The sequence below is a fragment of the Lycorma delicatula genome, chromosome 11 (assembly GCF_047948215.1).
Source record: "Lycorma delicatula isolate Av1 chromosome 11, ASM4794821v1, whole genome shotgun sequence".
NCBI classification, from domain to species: Eukaryota; Metazoa; Arthropoda; class Insecta; order Hemiptera; family Fulgoridae; genus Lycorma; species Lycorma delicatula.
Genome location: NC_134465.1, coordinates 49,913,460 through 49,932,973, shown reverse-complemented (window position 1 = coordinate 49,932,973; position 19,514 = coordinate 49,913,460). Strand labels below are relative to the sequence as shown.

General features: G+C 27.9%; 1 protein-coding gene across 1 annotated transcript in view; it reads left to right on the top strand.

Annotated features, from left to right (window-relative positions):
• The window catches only part of LOC142332527 (uncharacterized), a 140,111-nt gene that overhangs the window by 110,447 nt on the left and 10,150 nt on the right, over positions 1 to 19,514 (top strand). Inside the window, exons 6-7 of the mRNA XM_075378976.1 lie at positions 2,635 to 2,834; positions 4,506 to 4,658. Of these exons, the coding sequence (XP_075235091.1) occupies positions 2,635 to 2,834; positions 4,506 to 4,658 (353 nt within the window). The remainder of the gene's footprint in view (positions 1 to 2,634; positions 2,835 to 4,505; positions 4,659 to 19,514) is intronic.

Sequence of the window (19,514 nt, the reverse complement as noted above, 5' to 3'; positions counted from 1 at the left end):
GCTTCAAAATTTAATTTAACTCTTAATATTCAATAACACTTTCATTTCCCAGTTTTCGACAATTTTTTCAATTTTTGTTTTGAATATTACTATTTACTGTTGTAACATTATTAGATCCTGGGAAAAACAGTTATACATATAACTTAATGGTTACTTTTATTCCTTGAAGTGGTTAAGGGAAACAATCTGTTTGACTTATCGCCACTGAATATTATGATAATTTAAGAAAATTTCATCTGCTAATTTATCTAAAAATATTTGAAATAACATTAAAAATATGTTGAATATTTTCCATCTTATAATAGGATTATGTGCAATTCATTAATCTTTTTCCTCTTTCATTTTTCTAAAATATCTAATTTTATGTAAAATTGCTTTTTGTTTATGGGGCAAAGGATAGTTAAATATTAAAGGATATTAAATATTTTATATTTCTTATAGGCCTTCGTATGGTCTCTTCCAATCACAATCACCTACTATAATTTACATACATCAACTATCAACTTAACTGATTTATGGAAGCGTGATCCCGCATCTTCCTCTAACTAGAAGGTTTCACACAAAACTCTTCTTATATCTAACTTCAATCAAAAGATGCACTTTCCTACAGATTCAGTTTACTCAGTCCTCTTGATTAACTTAAAAATCAAGAAACTAATTCCCAAATTTAATAAACTTATAATGAAAATACACCCTATCTCTCTCTGCTCTGGTCCGCTTTCAGAAGTTAGATCAATGCCTACACCCTCCCACACTGCAGCTCCATCACAGAGTTCACCACACATCCATTCTCATCCTAACAGTGAATATCTCAGCTAACCATGGCTTGAAGCCAAAACACCTATCTTGGTGAAATAAGCACCTAGACTGGTTCCTAGCCATCTGGGTTGGAATTATAGCACTAACTATCATCTCGTCACAAAGATAAAGTTTTAATATTAATATTTAATATAAAATATTTTTTTTAGTTGCTTTTTTTTTAATCAGCTAGTCAGAAGTCAATTTTGTAACAGGCTTATATAAAAATATTACATGAAGTCATTACTTTTGAATGAACAAGTTAACCTGAATATATAATAATAAATGATTCCTATTGACAAACTCTTAAAGATCTTATTTTTGTATCAAGTTTGCATGTATTTGTATCTAATACATGATACAATTTTTATTTTTGATATTTGATCAAAAAATTATGTGAACTGTAATCTCTATTAAAATCTCTATATTTTCTCCTTCAAACTAGTTCTGCAGAAATTTAACACACTTAAGCCAATGTTTCTTTTAAACATTTGTCGAAAGCATTTTTTTGTCTTAAATTCATGTAGCGATTTTTTTTCTTTATTTCATCTGTCAAAATCATTGCTCTTTTAATGAACTCTTAATCAATCGGAACAATAAAAAGTCGCAGGTTGCCTTGTTGGAGAATTTGGAGGCTGCAGCATCAGTACAGTGGTATTGTCAACTAAATATTCAATATGAATATTTAGTCGAATATTAATAGAGCTGGAACATTATTGTGGTGCACAATTTCTAATTATTTGTCTAAATTTGTGTTAGTTATCTTCAAATTGTCTCATGTCATTCTGTGTACTTTATTCCGTATTTAATGCAATCCTTTTTTCCATCATTGAAAATAATGATTATTTCTATCATTTACAATGATAAAAAAAGGAACAAATAAATATAAATAAATAATGATGGATAAAGGAACAAATAAATTGCGACTCACAATAAAATAGTAATCTATGTGTGGCTGCCAAATTTCACTATCCTGCTAATGCTGAAAATTATGATATACATAACACTATATGCTATCACATCCCACATATGTGTTTCCCATATGCTATCACATCTAACACATGGAAAAAAGATGATCTCTGACATAGTACAGAGAATTAAAAAATTCTCATAATTTTTTGGTTACACCTGATTCATAAAGAATAATACACAGAATAACGCAGAATAGAAGATGATTTTTTATGTCCTATTTTCCGCTTATGTTACTTAGTTTTTATGTTCTGCGTTCATCTTAGTGCAATTATTAACTTACTTGTTTTTTATCGTTGTAATATCAGGCGTGCTAAACAATTGTTTTAATAAGACTGATGATATAATAGGGGATTATCCCTGCATGGCCAGACCCTTGTCAGGAATCAAACTCAAAACCAGCTGATCTAATAGTCAAAGTAGTTATAACCCACCAGGTTGGTCTAGTGGTGAACGTGTCTTCCCAAATCAGCTAATTTGGAAGTCGAGAGTTTCAGTGTTCAAGTCCTAGTAAAGCCAGTTATTTTTACACGGATTTGAATACTAGATCATGGATACCGATGTTCTTTGGTGGTTGGGTTTCAATTAACCACACATCTCAGGAACGGTACTGAGAATGTACAGGACTACACTTCATTTACACTCATACATATCATTCTCTGTAGTATTATCTGAACGGTAGTTACCGGAGGCTAAACAGGAAAAAGAAAGAAGTCAAAGTAGTTATGTGGTGTAAGTCAGCACACGAAAATTTACATTTACAGACCATGCATCATTGTGTTATTATTCTTCTTTTATATAGTTACAATTAAAATTAGATTTTTATTTATTTGTTGTTTACTTTTATTTATTTGTTTTATTTTTTAGCCTGAGAATATTCTTTGTTTAACCAAAACAGGAAATAGAATTAAAATAATTGATTTTGGTTTAGCAAGAAAATTTGAACCAGATAAAAAATTACAAGTGCTTTTTGGAACGCCTGAATTTGTTGCTCCAGAAGTTGTAAATTTTGAACAAATTGGTTTCGGTACAGATATGTGGTCTGTTGGTGTCATATGCTATGTATTGTAAGTATTTAACTGATTGTATTACTCATCAAAGTTTAGAAAGCATACCACGTAAATGTTTAAATGTGCATAGTATGTGATAGATGTGCAACACATAAATGTAACACTATTAGGGTATCTGAAGTAGTACTGATGTTGTTAACAGTACAGTGGAGGGATAATGTACCACCACAGTATGTCGTAATTAGGTAAAAGCCAGTCGCTGGTTCAGCAGTCATCCCCATCCTGCACATCAACTGTGCTTTCAAAACTCTGATGAACAGTACTTTATGTAGTATGATCTTTTTAATTTATTCATAACACAATTCAGTCACTTTCGTAGCCAGATAATAAGTAAAACTACAAATGCAACTGAAAGTATTATGATGTGAATCCATAATTGTGTCCATCAACTGTTGTTTCAGTTAATTTTTTTTATATTCTTGTCATTTACTAAGTCCCAAGATTAAATTTAATGGAATCAGACTTAAAATAACAAATTTATATTTTGAAGCAATCCTTAAAAAATTATTAAAGTTTAAGTTGTTGCTATCCATATATATATATATATATATATATATAGAGAGAGAGAGAGAGAGAGAGAGAGAATATATCGGTATGTTTTAACGAAGTATATTAACAAAACTTTAAAAATACTTTCTTCAGTTAAATATAGAAAAATTAAATTTAGTAAATGCTCTTAACATCTTGAAACGATCTAGTTTTCAATTAAAAATTACCACACCTCAAGCCCCCATGAAGATTGTAAATGGTAAGGATAGGGTTAGGGTTGTGACATATTTTAAAAGCTATTAAAAGTACCTTTTCTAAAGGGCGTTAAACAATGGTGTGAAAACGTAAGGTTACAGCAATCTTAACCAAAATTACAACCATCTAATATTGTTACAACTAGTTTCAAAAGTGGCTTATTACCTCAAAGTAAAATATATTATTTTGTGACAAAAGCACATTTGCTAAATTTTTTTCAGTGTTTCACAACAATTTTTTTTTTTGTTTGACGATATCACCATATAAGCTAGAAGCTTGTCCATGTGATATGGAAATGTAATTATGTAGTGTATGAAAAATGCCATGCCTGACTGGGATTCAAACCTGGGACCTTTGGATGAAAGGCTGAGACACTACCACTCCACTACAGAGATCAGCAATGAATTACTTATGTTGCAGTGTAGATCACTTTTGAAACTAACTGTAAAAACATTTGCTAGTAGAATGAGCTCAGAAATTGGTGGTAACACAACGTGAATCGCTCTGTAAAGTACAAAATTGTTGTAATATGAAACATGATTTTATTTTCATTTCTTTTTTGTAAAACATGATATATTCTTGTATATATATATATATATATATATATATATATATATATTCTTGTACTCAACACAGTTCTGCTCATAATGAAAAATTTATTTAGGTTATGAAATTCTGTTAATTCATATTATATTAATGTTTATTATTAATAATTTAATTAACTTAAGATATTGGTCAATAAAGTATCTTTATATCTATCTGTACATACACTTTTGTAGAAATTTAAAAAAGAACTATAATGATCAATAGACTAGTTAGTTAAGTAAATGGTTCCTGTTGGAATTTCAAGAAGAATTGTTTTAAACATTTACCTTTATTTTAAACTAAAATTGAACTATTTTTTATTTATTATTAAACTTTCAGATTATCAGGATTATCACCATTTATGGGTGAAACAGATGTAGAAACAATGGCAAATGTTACAATAGCACAGTATGATTTTGATGATGAAGCATTTGATGACATATCAGATGATGCTAAAAATTTTATCACAAAACTATTAATGAAAAATAAAGAGTAAGTATTAAAATTGTTTATTTTTTATCTATTTTCACATTCATTATGCATATGTATATTCTGTATATATCATCTTAGATTGTTTTTAATTTCACTCCTACAACTGTCAGTAGTTAGAAGAACCCATTTAAGAAAATTATGTAAGAAAATATGTGGTTTAAATTATCTTGTTTCTTTTACCTAGCAGATTCATTCATTATTGCATATCATCAAACATTTACTACATTGTCTAACACGTATTCTGACTAACAATTATTATAATATATTGAAATGGATTATGTAACAATTTTTAATTGTAATTACACGTTACATTATATATTAAATAACTGGATGATTTCAGGAATGTTAATTTACTGGATAAACAGGTGCCAGGCTGGCTCAATTAGTTTTTAATAAATACTAATTCTTGATTTCTTTTTTTTATTAAGGTTAAAATGGGATATCCAATAATTTATATAAAGTTTTATGCGGATAACATTTACCATTCATTCAGTTCAGAGATTTTTCTAACCTCTGCAAACTATCCAAGACAATTTATAGTTAGATATAAACAACCATTTATATTGATAAAAGATAATATAGGCTGTATATAGTATAAATTACATAAATAAATCTGTATTTGTTTGTGAGTATATTTATAAAATAGGCCACTAAATTATTTTTGTAGTAAAGTTAAGTGTATAAATGTATTTATATGAAAAATACTGAATTAACAAGTGTTCCTTACGCTTCCATTGAATGTGTTATATGAAGTAGAACACATCGACAAGATTCCAAAAGATGTTTTTCACAATAATTTTTGATTGCATAAATATGTTTTGCTAAAAAATTTTCCCCAGAAAGTAAAACATGAAAACCGTTGTTACAAGATTGGAGATCCCCCATCTGAAATTATTAAATATTTTTATATGAATTTCACCAAGATTTATCGTAAACTAGTAAATTACATTAAAAAAAGCTTCCTAAAAATAGATGGAATGCCCACTCACTCCACGTTGGAAATGAAAATGTGAACTTCCAATAGAATTTATTTTAAATTTTATTTTTGCCCGTTGAAGTTATTGTTACAATTCATCCCGCATACAAATTAAAACACTTTTCACCTAACATACTTGGGTTAAGTAAAACTTTTGTTTTTATAAATGCATCCTTATGAGAAAATCTATTTCTTGTCTAGAGGGCCATGCTCTTGTAAATATTTTAAATGTAGAATGCTAAAATCTAATTTGCTATGCCTAGTTGAAGTACGTTAATTTTTTAGTTTGAATAAAATAGATTTTGTATTCATACATAAACCTACACAAACAGAAAAAAGTAGACACTATTCTAGAAAACGTAATGATATCTTTTTCAATCTTACATGAAATGCAAAAGTAAGATGAAAATAAAATATGTTCTTAACAAATTAGAGACAGAATTTAATTAAATATATGTACAACCCTAGCTAAACAAAAAATTATGTCATCTGCCTACTGTTTAAAAATGTAAAATAATATTTTTTATTATTATTTTAAGAATAGTTGATCTGGCTTTTATAAACGAGTCAAAATAAAATGCAATCCTTTTTAAAAATTTCATTTATTGGAATCATCTTGCAAAATATTATTTAATTATCAAATCAAAATATTAACAAATAAAAAACGATTTTATAAAAATTAAAGCTTAGTTTTAATCGTATCCCTCATCCACTAATGGAGTTTTCTCAATAAATTAGACTTAAACCCTCACCAAAGGGAGTGGCTATATGAAATCAGACTAAATATATTATAAAGAGGATCCACCAAAAAATTTCAGAAGAAAATCCTGATATGTTACGTTTAGAAACACAAATTTGTGTTACTGATTTATGTGGGATATCAGTTCACATGATGCAAAAAATTGTAACAAAAAAATAAACTTGGTGAAAATCAAAGTTTCACTATACCAAGAAAATCTCAAAAAAAAATAAAGAAAAAGTTAGTATCAATGATTTTCAAAAATGTGCATTAAGGAACATTGTATACAATTTTCATGTATGCCATAAAAAAATTATCAACGTTAGTGATTTTAAAAAAGAAATTAAAGATTTGGATTTTGAATTTACACGTGAAACATTCACAAAAGTTTTATGGAATATAGGTTTTAGGAGGAAAAAGACTGCTGATAACAGAAAATTGTTAGCGGTAAAACATGATATATGTTTAAAACATGTAAATTATTTACAGAGGAATTGAAACGATGGTCGAGCAATTATTTTTTCTGACGAATTCTACATTCATTCAACTTGCACAAAAAGTTCTGGTCGGACTGATGACTCTGCTCGTGGTTACAAGAAACCTATATCGAAAGGACAGATTGATAATGTAAAACTGGAGAAGTCCCTAATGGTCTTTTAACATTCAAATTGGGTCAGAAACAAGGTGATTACCGTGACAACATGAGTACCGATAACCATGAAAAATGGCTGAAAACAAAATCGATTCCAAATCTTCCACCTTGTTCAGTTTTAATTTACAACAACGCATCTTACCATTATAAAAACTTATATCTGGTTCCGAACTCAAATTGTAGAAAGTAAGTGCTATTAGAATGGTTACAAACTAGAAATATTCCTTGCTTATCACAGATGTTAAAAGTCCAACTTTATTGATCGGTGAAGTTAAATAGTGTGCTACAAATAATTTTTATTTTGACAAAATATTGAAATATTATGGTCACAGTGTTTTATGACTGTCATCGTGCCATCCTGAACTTAACCTGATTGAACTGATTTGAACGAGAGTAAAGATTCAGGTAGCTGAAAATTATATTTTACCTCGGAAAAATATTGGTGAAGTTAAGCAAATGGCAGAACAAGGATTTTCTGAATTAACAGCTAAAAACTTGAAATTATGTTGCAATTATGCTTTAAAATTTTAAAAAGCGTATTCAGAGACGGATGTGGTTGCAGATATGCAAACTGAAAATTTTATTATAGTGACTAATGATAGCAATAATTGTGCCGATGAGTCTGAGATATTAGATAGTGATGATACAGTTATTAATGTAATTGATGATGGTATGGATGGAGTTGAGCCACTTCACTGCCTAAAATAAAACATGGTTTATTAAAAAACAAAATAGTACAGTATTATCTATCTGATTAATACTATCCTATTTTTCTTTTCAGAAAAATGGCATTGAGAATTTAAAAAAAAATAGTTTAAAAATAAAAAAATAAATAAAAAAAATATAAAAATAAATAAATAAAAAAAAATGCAAAAAGAAAATTTTGTGAAAAATAACAAACAGCATGCCTAGTTTTTTCATTTTTCATTCATCACATATGTGAATTAAGTGCACTGATGGATTGTATACCTGCGTGCGGGCATAAGCGTTCATATATATACACCACAGATCCAGTCTTTCACCTGTCTAGCATTCCATACCCATGCTGCATGGTGGCCATGCTAAGTTAAATTTGCTCTACTCTACAGATTCTTTAATTTTTAAAAAAACAATAAAGAGAAAAATTCATTAATTATATTCGGTTAACCAAAGAATTATAGTGAATATGTTGTAGTGTTTCTGAGAGAAAAACTAATAATAACTAAGATTTACTCCTCTTTATCTAAGTATCATTATAAAGATATAACAAATTCTTTTAGAATACAGTTAACGTGTTATTTTTCAATAAATATTGGTTCATTGGTTAAAATTTGATCAATTAAAAAATCATTCTAACCGAAAAATGTATAAAGTGTGCTGTGTGTATTGTAGATTTGTTTTTTCTATTACACATGTTGCTGGATTTCTTAGTACATCTCTAAAGTTCCAACCCTGTATTTCATTAACTACTTATTTCTTACAATTTGACTGAAAATTGATGTATAAAAATTATTATTTAATAATTGTTTGATATTATATCAAGAAATTGTTTATGTGTTATTATTATAAAATTGATTAACTAAAAATGTCATAAATAATAAAAATTAAAAGTAAAATATGTTTATTTTCTTCAGGGGCATATTTTATTTAAATATTAAAAACCATTTAAAATTATGTGGAAATTATTCTTCCTTTTTTGAGAAATAAGAGATCCTTTTTTGGAGATAATTATGTAACTCCTTCTTCAACAGTTAGCAGTTAAGTGGTGCTATATGATTAGCTCCAAAATGAACTTAGTTACTTGAGAGCGCTTTCTGGAATTCCTTTCTCCTGTTTCAATGGAGTTATCAGGATCATTCCACTGAATACGGAATTACATAATTAGATCTCAAAAAGATCCTTTAATAGACAATTTCCATATAATATGAAAGCAAATGGTTTTTTTTAATTTTATCATATCGTGTGCCAATAAAAGTATTATCATATGCCGATCTCCATAGTGGAGTAATAGTGCCTCTGCCTTTCATCTGGAGGTGCTGGGTTTGAATCCCGGTCAGACATGGTATTTTTCACATACTAAAAATGCATTATTATCCATCATAGTAATTCTTATTGGTCAACAGAGCCTGTTGTTGTTATTAATGAATGAATTAATAAATATCAGTTTTTGTCTTGTTGATCAATAATTTTTTTAAGTCTGGTACAAATGTTTTCTAAATGTTTGCCTCAATATAACATTATAATGCTGCCATTCAATACTTAAAGCTATTGACAGCATACAGTTTTGTTGTTAAGATTTTTTTTTTAATTTGTTCATTAATGTTTTGTTTAATTAATACAAATTGTATCGCATTCTCTGCATTAAATGTAAACCTTTGTTAAAATTGTGTAAATTTAAAGTAATTATATATAATTAATATTTAACAATATTAGTTTATAGATGATTAATGTTTAATGTTATCAATAGTTTTTTTTATGTTTGTTTTTTATGATTCTGATCTAAACTTTTACAATTGATATCTTTAAACAATGTTTATTTATTTTATCATTATATTTTTAATTTGGTTTCTTAAATTATTCCATGGATTAATAATTTACAAATTAATAAATGAAAATAATATTAATAACAAAAAAAAAATAATAATAATTGGGGTAAAGACCCTTTCTATGCTTTCTAATTATTTCCTTTTTCATATTTAATTTAGTTTTCTTTTTTTTTACTTTATATTTTGTTTTATCTTTAAGCATTTTGTAACATTTTTGCTTTTAGTTTTAAACTAATTAGTTTATTGCAAAATGTTTGATTTCTCTTCATTAAAATAAAATGTATATTTTTTGTATAATGTTAATTAATGTACATTTAATTAACTTTATTTAAATGTTTGAGTGCAGTAGTTTTTTTTAGTTGTTGAGTAGTTTAACGAGTAGAATAATTTAATTTTGTGTTGTTTTATATTTCTTCGTATTATATAATGTATCTCTCCAATAAAAAAGCATGGTGCATTGGTTTGTTTGTTGTATATGCTCACATTTTTATTTTGAATAAGTGTACAAACGATTTATCTAAAATTATATTTGTTTTTGGCGTTACAAAAGGAAAACATTGGGGTTAGAGCTGCGTTAAAAAATCACAACACAAAAAACAGCTAAAAATGTTCAGATATTGAAGCTTTTTGTTGTAAAAGTTTTTGTTATTGTTAGTATGCTAAATTCATGAACGTTATTTAGTTACAATTGTCAAAAAATTTAACGAAATCATGTGTAACAAAACATAAACCATGTAAAATTTTTGTGGCAAGTCAGGCTCGTCTTCTTTTTAGTATTTAATATTTCATATATTTAGTGTTATAGAATAACTCTTTATGTTGATATAAAAATATGCATGATTTAAAATTAATAAATTTTCTGCTGTATCATCTGTAATATATTACAAGAGCTCCCTGGCTCCCCTTATCAGCACCCTGATAAGGAGTATCAAGTTAAATATTTTTTTTATGCATTTTTTTTTTGTTTGGGGCTGAAAAACGCCTGTGCGTTATCATTGCCCGGAATTTTCTTTAATAAAAAGGTAAAATAACTCTAAAATAATAAAACGTATAAGGTTTAAAATTAATATAAATCATATAATAAAAATTTATTAAAACAAAAGTCAAAAAATTGAAATAAAACTCAAAATTAATATCGCAGACGGAGTCTTTAAAATATAAAAGTTAAAATAATAGAAAAAAGAAACTATATAAAACTTACCCAATTCCAATATGTTGTGCAAAAGGCTCCCTTCTCAGGTAATAAAATTAAAGACATAGAACCAAAAAAATCAAAATTGAAAGTAAAGGAAAAAAATTATCAAAAACTTTTCTAGCATAAAAATAATATTAAATTTTTTGCAGTAACCTGGTACTACGCAAAAACAGAAACATCCGGTTCAAAATTTTGTTATTATTGTACAAGATACCACGGATGTTTCTAGGTAGGTTTAATTTACTACGCAATGCCATATAACATATGGAGTCTATGAGAATGTGGTCCAAACAGTCATGCGGCAGTTGCATCGTGTGCATAGGGGTGCGTGTCCTCCTGACATTAGGCACTCATGTGTGATCCTTGTATGTCCTATCCGCAATCGGCAGAGGACTACTTCCTTTTAAATATTGGATCTCCAGAGAATAATATATGTACTTGTGTATGCATCCACATGTATGTCTTTTTTCTACTTCACACATTCAGTCTGCAGACAGTTATTTAAAAAATAAACAATTTTAACTTATCATTATGTTTATGAATGTACAATTTTTACTAAAAAGTATAGTCACTTATTCTTAAATAAATAACAATATTTACCTCTATCAAACCAAACAACAGAACTGTTTTTGTGTAATTCAATACACAAAAAAGCTTACAAGAAAGGGTCTTATTATGTTTCTGTTTATATTTTTAATAAATTACTGAACTATTTAAAACAATTGTCTCTCAGCTTATTTAAATGCAATTAAAAATTTTCATATACAGAATTACTATTACTGTACGAATAAAAATAATAATAAAAAAAAGAAAATGCCAGAATTTGAAACTATCAGTGGCCAACCTCCACAGCAGAGTGGTAGCATCTTGGCCTTTCGTCCGAAGGTCCTAGGTTTGAGTTCTGGTCAGGCATAGCATTTTTCTCTAAATAATACTAATTCAAATACTGTTCAAAAACCCTGAACGTTTTGAGTTTAACAAATACATAAATATGTGCTCAAATAATTTTCATTAACGCTTTCTGAATTGTGATTTATTTTGTAATTATTTCTTATATTTAGTATCTTCTTTATTTTAACATTACTTCATGTGTTTATATATCAAATAATTATTTTGAACTTTAGTTATATCTAATTTTTATCTTATAATTAATTATGTGTCTTATGATGCTGCTCAGACTTAGTTTTACCAAGGTTTCCTTGATTCATCCAGGCAGTGCTGGAGTAACTCCTTTTTTTCATCTGTGAAGTAGCATATCAACCTGTTCCTGGAATTATCTATATAATGTATTATGAGTATCAATAATAATGAAATATTCATTTATTTATAACAAAACATTTTTGCTATTGTTATATGCTATTTTTATAATTTTTTTACAAAAATGTGAAATATTGTAAATTCATTCTCTTAGCACACCAACTTCTGGGTATTACATTATATTTTCTTTGTGATTTATAATCATCAGTAGTTTGTAATTAATATATTTTTCTTATAAACAAAAATACCCTAATTAATTCAGATATTTGATTAATCTACTGTACTTCAATTATTGTAATAATTGAAATTAAGAATCACTGGCTGTACTTCCACAGCAGAGTGGTAGCATCTTGGCCTTTCGTCCGAAGGTCCTAGGTTTGAGTTCTGGTCAGGCATAGCATTTTTCAAACATTAAAAAATTCGATTGGGCAAAAAGAACAAAGCAATGAATGTCTGTGGTCTTATAAAAAAAGAATCAGTACATTTAAATTCTCATTCTACTTAATAGAAAATGAAAAGTTCTATGTTGAAATATTGCCAGAATTTGAAAGATCTTTCAATAAATTGATATGAAGTATGCACATAATTGCAGGCTCTGTAATTCCCTGTGAATAATAGTATGGCAAGCAAACATTATATGAGCCTATACATGTATAGGACTGATCTTTACCATCCACTTAGATTGTACCTGCTGAGTTCAGTTATCCGTGTTAGTAGTAAACTTGACAAATGAAGCTGTTATCTCAGTGGGCCATTAATTATTTTTCTGTTACCCACATGTCAGCCACAAATCAACAGTTTTTCTTCCCCTCCCCCCCCCCCCACCACTTGCTTGCATTCCCAGTTGCCAATTAAAGTTCAATATGTCTGTCTGAGAGATGCATGAATCAACCCTTCCCACGTAAAGTAAGATTTGATGTCAGAAACAATGAATATTTTTGTTAGGTCAGACGATGGTATAGAGCAGAGCCAATTAATTCAAGCCTCAATAAGTTGTAGTGAGAGTTTTGATGTTATCTCCATATCACTAAGAATTAACAGCTGACAAAATCTGTTTGGTGATGTTGCCGAATAAGTTTTTAAACAGAAAAACTGCAGCTTCCAAATTTAGTACCTTGTTAAGTACTTTGAAACTTTATCCAATGACTTATATTTTAGGATATTGTTTTAGGTTGGAAATTTATCTGCTGACATTCACTTAAAACTAACTGATTTCTTTAAAGATTAAATTAAATCATTCACAAATATATTATCATTTTTTATAAAATTTTTCAGAGCTGTGTTTCAAATAATATCACAATATTTTACATTGAAGAGATTTGTTTATGTAACTTTTTTCATTCTTGTTATTTGTTTTACACACAGGTTTAAGTCAGCCAAATTATGAAACATGATCCCTAAACAGGTGTACAAAAATACATTAGAGCACTGCTAGTGCATTATTGAAACACATAACTTACTGAAATTTTTAAGAACTGTTTAGCAAGCATGAAAATCTGTAATAATATCCAAATTTTGATTATTAAGCTATTTTTAGGAAATAATTAAAAATAAATATTAATACAAAAATAAAGCATGAAGAAAAACAAAAAATAATAATAATAAATCGTTAAAGAAAAACCAACACTTGTGAAATACTACTGCAATTACTATTCCTAATTAAAAAAAAAAAATTGAATATTAAATAATAAAACTTTGCTCTGTATAGTAACTGTCTTTACTAGGATTTCAGTTCTAAGGTTCAAATCCTAGTAAAGGCAATTACTTTTATATGGATTTGAATACTAGATCATGGATACTGGTGTTCTTTGGTGGTTGGGTTTCAATTGGTCACACATCTCAGGAATGGTCAACCTGAGACTGTGCAAGACTACACTCCATTTACACTCATACATATCATCCTCTGAAGTAATACCTTATGGTGGTTCCAGAGGCTAAACAGAAAAAAAGAGGTCTGTAGAGTCTAATAAGATGAAAAAAAGCTTAGTTTAAAATAGTTTACATTTACTACATTGATCATAATGCTCTGTTTCATTCAACTTATTTTATTAAATCAAGGATAAAATCAAGTTTATCTATAGTTGAAACGTCATAGAAATATTTCCTATATTAAATAATATATAAAATTCAATAAATAAAATTTAAATACATTGAATATTAAATGTTAAATGAATTTTTTTTACGAAGATTATCACATACATTTGTTTAATAATTTTAGACTTTAAAAGATCGAAAAGAATATGTGTCTCATTATTATTTAATAGTACATTATTTACTCTTTAATTCCAAATAAAATTAATTTCTCAACTACCTAAATCCTGTTTATTACAGTTGTTTTTAAAATTTTAATTTCTAATAAATTTATTTTTGAATTTTTTCCAATCACTTTGGTAACATCTGATTTTTTTGTCTTCTGCTTTAGAATGAGCCAAATCGTCATAAACTCTAGTTTTAATTTTTTAATTTGCCATATGTACTAAATTACAATTATAGGCTTTAAAAATTATTCAACAAATGCCTGCCCTTTCTTTTTTTTGTAGTTTTACTTATTAGCATTTCTGAAAATAAAGGCCAGTTTTCTAAATGTAATCAAAAGAACATACAAGTTGTTATATAGCTGTACAAGTAGAAATATAAGTTATATTTCTTTTAAAATAATTTTTACATGTTGCTGTACAGTGGGAAGTTTTACTGAATGAAGACAGTATATGTTTCCCATTGATAGGGATACATTAATTTATCACTTTATCTATTATCTATTCTTGTAACTGCAATATATTATACAAATTATCTGAGTTATAATACATACCATAGTAGTATGTTTTACTTTCTCTGAAAGTAATGATGTTCAATATACCCACTCCTTGTTATGATCAGAGTGGAGATGTAGCACTGATTATCACTTGCATTTCTGTTAGCTTGTCATGTTGATATGCAACAACGATTTGGTTCAATAAATTAGACAATGGGAAACCATTTTATTCATTACTTTCTTTAATAAGCCTGGTACAGGATGCTTATTATTCTTGGGATTGCCTCAGTTATTTTTGGAAATGGCCTTATATTTTGTCAGTTGCTTAAAATCATTATGGTTATAGCATTTAGCTGAGTATGAAAATTAGTAAGCGTGTTTTATACAGATTTTTTTAAATAGCTTTATTTGTAACTTCATGATTGCATAACAACTAAAATGAAAATTAATAGGATTTTCATTCAGCTAACTACCATTTATTTTTTTAACAGTTCTTAAGTTTTTCTTTATTGTTATTCTATTTCAATATCCATTTAGCACAAGTTTTTGTTTGAATTCTGTTAACACTGTTTTTCATAACATGGTTGAATGCAGAAAGATGTATTTTTATTTCTCCAAGTAACAATAGTCTGATGCCCAAGTTTAATTACGTATGACAGATGAAATTCATAATATATAAAAGATTTTAAGCCTGACCAAGATTGAAATCCAGATCAAAGACAACCCATTGGGTTGGTCTAGTGGTGAACTCGTCATCACAAATCATCTGATTTCAAAGTTAAAAGTTCTAAGGTTCAAATCCTAGTAAAAGCAGTTACTTTTATATCGATTTGAATACTAGGTCATGGATGCAGGTGTTCTTTGGTGGTTAACCAAATTCTATGGAACGGTTAACCTGAGACTGTACAAGACTGAACTTCATTTACATTCATACGTATCATCCTTATTCATCCTCTAAAGTAATACCTTATGGTGGTTTCGGAGGCTAAACAGAAAAAGAGATATGAAAGAAGGAGGAACTATCATTCTACCATGAAGCCGTTACTTAAATTTACAGACATCACTTATATCCATAATTTTACTTTTTTACTTGCACTGCATTAAACTTAAAACCTTGGATTAAGATTTAAAGCTATTCTATAAAATCATTAGTAGGATAATGTAGCCATCCTCCACCAAAAAACCTTACAATAATCTTAATCTATGTGATGAAAGTCAACTTTAGTGAAAGTATAACAAACTAGTATTGAGTGTATGGGTTGTAAAATATACCAGTGTAAGTAAACAGAGTTCCATTATTACACATAACAATAAAATAAAAAATAAAAATTAGGGACCACATATTTATACAAAAAGAACAAGAAACAAAAGCTGTAAATGAAATGTACTTCAGTTAAACGTTGCTTATTACATCAGAAATTGACAAACGGATGAGTAATCTTTTATTTGTGTTACATGAACCCCCAAGAGTTTGAAGTTAGAAGATATCATGCTATAAAAATGTTTGCAAATTCCTCTTCCTAACATTGAAATTCAATACGATTAAAACAAAAATAATTAATATAAAACATATTACAGAATGTATTAAGAATTATATTGTATTACATGTATTAGAATCATTAAGAAAAAGATAATTAATTTTTCTTTATTCAAAAATGAAAAGTCATATCAAAAAGTTGTATTAACTCAAGGCCATCTCAAGGCCAACTCAAGGCTCAAGGTTGTTTAACTCAAGGCCATCTCTTATAATTATTCTTGCATTATCAACAACATAAAAAATAAAAATTCCTGGTATATTAAATGTGACAGTTTTCTAACAAAGTAACTAACTACATTATACTTTATAAAAAAAATTATTCTTTCTTAATAACAATTCTTAGAGATAAATTACAACAGATAATATAAAAAAGTTCAATTTTATTAATTGTGACATTGAGAAATGGTTTCGATAATGAGATTTCACCATGAACATAATTTTTTTATATTAATGTTTAGTTAAGATAAAAGATATTTTATCAGAACATTTATAGCATGTAATTTATTATATATTCATAATCCATTTTAAAAAACTCTTTAATATTTTTTGTTGACTAAGTTTGTTATTTATACTTGTATTTGGTTTTCAATTTATTTATATATGAAAAGTCTCTGTAATTATGAAAGAAATTAAACCAAATTTATTTAAATATTGTATAGACAGTAGTGATTGAAAGTATTTTTTGTCTTCACTCATTTGACTGGTTTGATGCAGCTGTCCAAGATTCCTTATCTAGTGCTAGTCGTTTCATTTCGGTATACCCCTTACATCCTACATCCCTAACAACTTGTTTTACATATTCCAAACGTGGCCTGCCTACACAATTTTTTCCTTCTACCTGTCCCTCCAATATTAAAGCGACTATTCCAGGATGCCTTAATATGTGGCCTATAAGTCTTGTCTCTTCTTTTAGCTATATTTTTCCAAATGCTTCTTTCTTCATCTATTTGCTGTAACACTTCTTCATTTGTCACTTTATCCACCCATCTGATTTTTAATATTCTCCTGTAGCACCGCATTTCAAATGCTTCTAATCTTTTCTTCTCAGATACTCCGATCGTCCAAGTTTCACTTCCATATAAAGTGACGCTCCAAACATATACTTTCAAAAATCTTTTCCTGACATTTAAATTAATTTTTCATGTAAACAAATTATATTTCTGACTGAAGGCTCATTTCGCCTGTGCTATTCGGCATTTTATATCGCTCCTGCTTCGTCAATCTTTAGTAATTCTACTTCCCAAATAACAAAGTTCTTCTACCTCCTATTCTTTATATCTTTATATCTTTTCTCCTCCTATTTTCACATTCAGTAGTCCATCTTTGTTATTTTGGTTGTTTTTTGTCAATAAAAAATAAATATTCACCAAGCTATTATTCTCCTTAACATCAATTGTTTGATTTAAAAAATAACTCCTCATTGGGCTTAAGCTGAAAAATTTATTTATCAATTGTTTATTTCCTAATTCACAGTCCCTGGAATGGACACAGTTATTCCTTTAGGAATCTGTCATGCTCTCTTGACTACTCTCTGCTGTCACTCTTCTACAAGGTCTCCTGAATTCTTCATCCCATCTGTATTGGTTTTTCCCCTACTCCTCGTGATCTGGCTCAGATACCAATTTAATACTTTCATTGTCCACCCCTCTTTTTACTTACTTTATTTTAACTCTCAATTTTTTTTTTTCAGTAATTTTTTTCATGTTTGTCCTCAAATCTTGCATCTTTAATTCAACATACTTCCTGACATTGCCTACTGATGAAATTTTGCACAGTTACTAAGGTTGGGTAACAACACAATACTCGGCAATTACTTTTGCAAACATTAAAAGCATGCAAGAATTAAAATCAAAATTCAATTATTGATTTATTCTTCTGCTGTTTTTTAACAGTTGTTTTTCATAAATTCAGTTGTTTTTCACTGTTAGTAAAAGAAAAATTAGTATAAGTCCAGATCAAAGTTACATCCAATGTTTTAATTACTTTTTAGATACAATGATTGAAGCTGAGAAATCTTTTATTAAGATAAATAATAATTATTATTATAATAAATAAAAGAAATATTTATGATTGATTAAGTGCATTTAAACTCTTTTTTTTCTATTCCTGCACAGTGAACAGTTGTTCATGTGAACAGTTTTTTTTTCTATTCCTGCATTCCTGTTCATACACACTTTAGTATTTTTTTTTTTGTCTTCAGTCATTTGACTGGTTTGATGCAGCTCTCCACACTTTAGTATAAGATCGATTAAATAATTACTGAAACAAAATAGCAAACAGAAAAAAACACTCAAGAATTATTTAGAAAAAGGAAACAACTTATCGCTAAATACACAATAATTTTAAATTATAACAGTAAAAATATTTTAGGTATAGATTTTTAATTTTTGTATACTGTTAATTTAAATGCATTTTTTTCTGCATATGTATGAGTATATATATATATACATTGCATCCACATGCATTCTCAGTCTCTTGTCTTACTGAGTGGATGTATACATTTATTTAAGGTTCTGATTTTTTTAATATTGAATTTTTTAAATTTATTAATAATAAGTAAAAATAACATTAATATGTTTTTATCAGTTCACTAAAAAGTTTTATGTATATGATTTCTTTGCATGTTTTGTTATTTCTTTATTGATTTTTTAAAAATTATGTTAATTTTATTACTCTTTTATTTTTATTTAAATTTGCAATAATAAGAAATACATTGCTTAAAAACAAAAAAATAACAGTTATTTACAGCTCAAGATATCTTTAGTTATATCAATTTTTTTATTTCATTATTACCAGTTTCAGTTTATAATCATCTTTAGACAATTTTACTTAATTTCTTCAGAAGATTTTTATGGTTATACAGATGTTCAAAAAGTGACAAATCCGTATGGGAAAATGAGTAAGTTATAATAGTTGTTGAAAGTGGGCTCCATTATGCGATTCATATAATTAAATATGACGTTGAATGCTGTTAAACACATCTAACATTTACTGAGTTGCAGTGACACACAGTTCAATTGTGCAATTCAGTAATGGTGTGAGGATGAGTTTTGTAAGCAGTATCTTTAAGGTATCACCACAAGAATAATTCAGAAGGGAATAAATCAGGAGACTGAGAGGGTAACAACCCCTTCGAAATCACTTCCAAGTGATCCAAGAAAGTCATAGTGTTGTTGACTGTATGAGCCGTAGCATTGTCCTGATGAAACCACATGTATTCTAG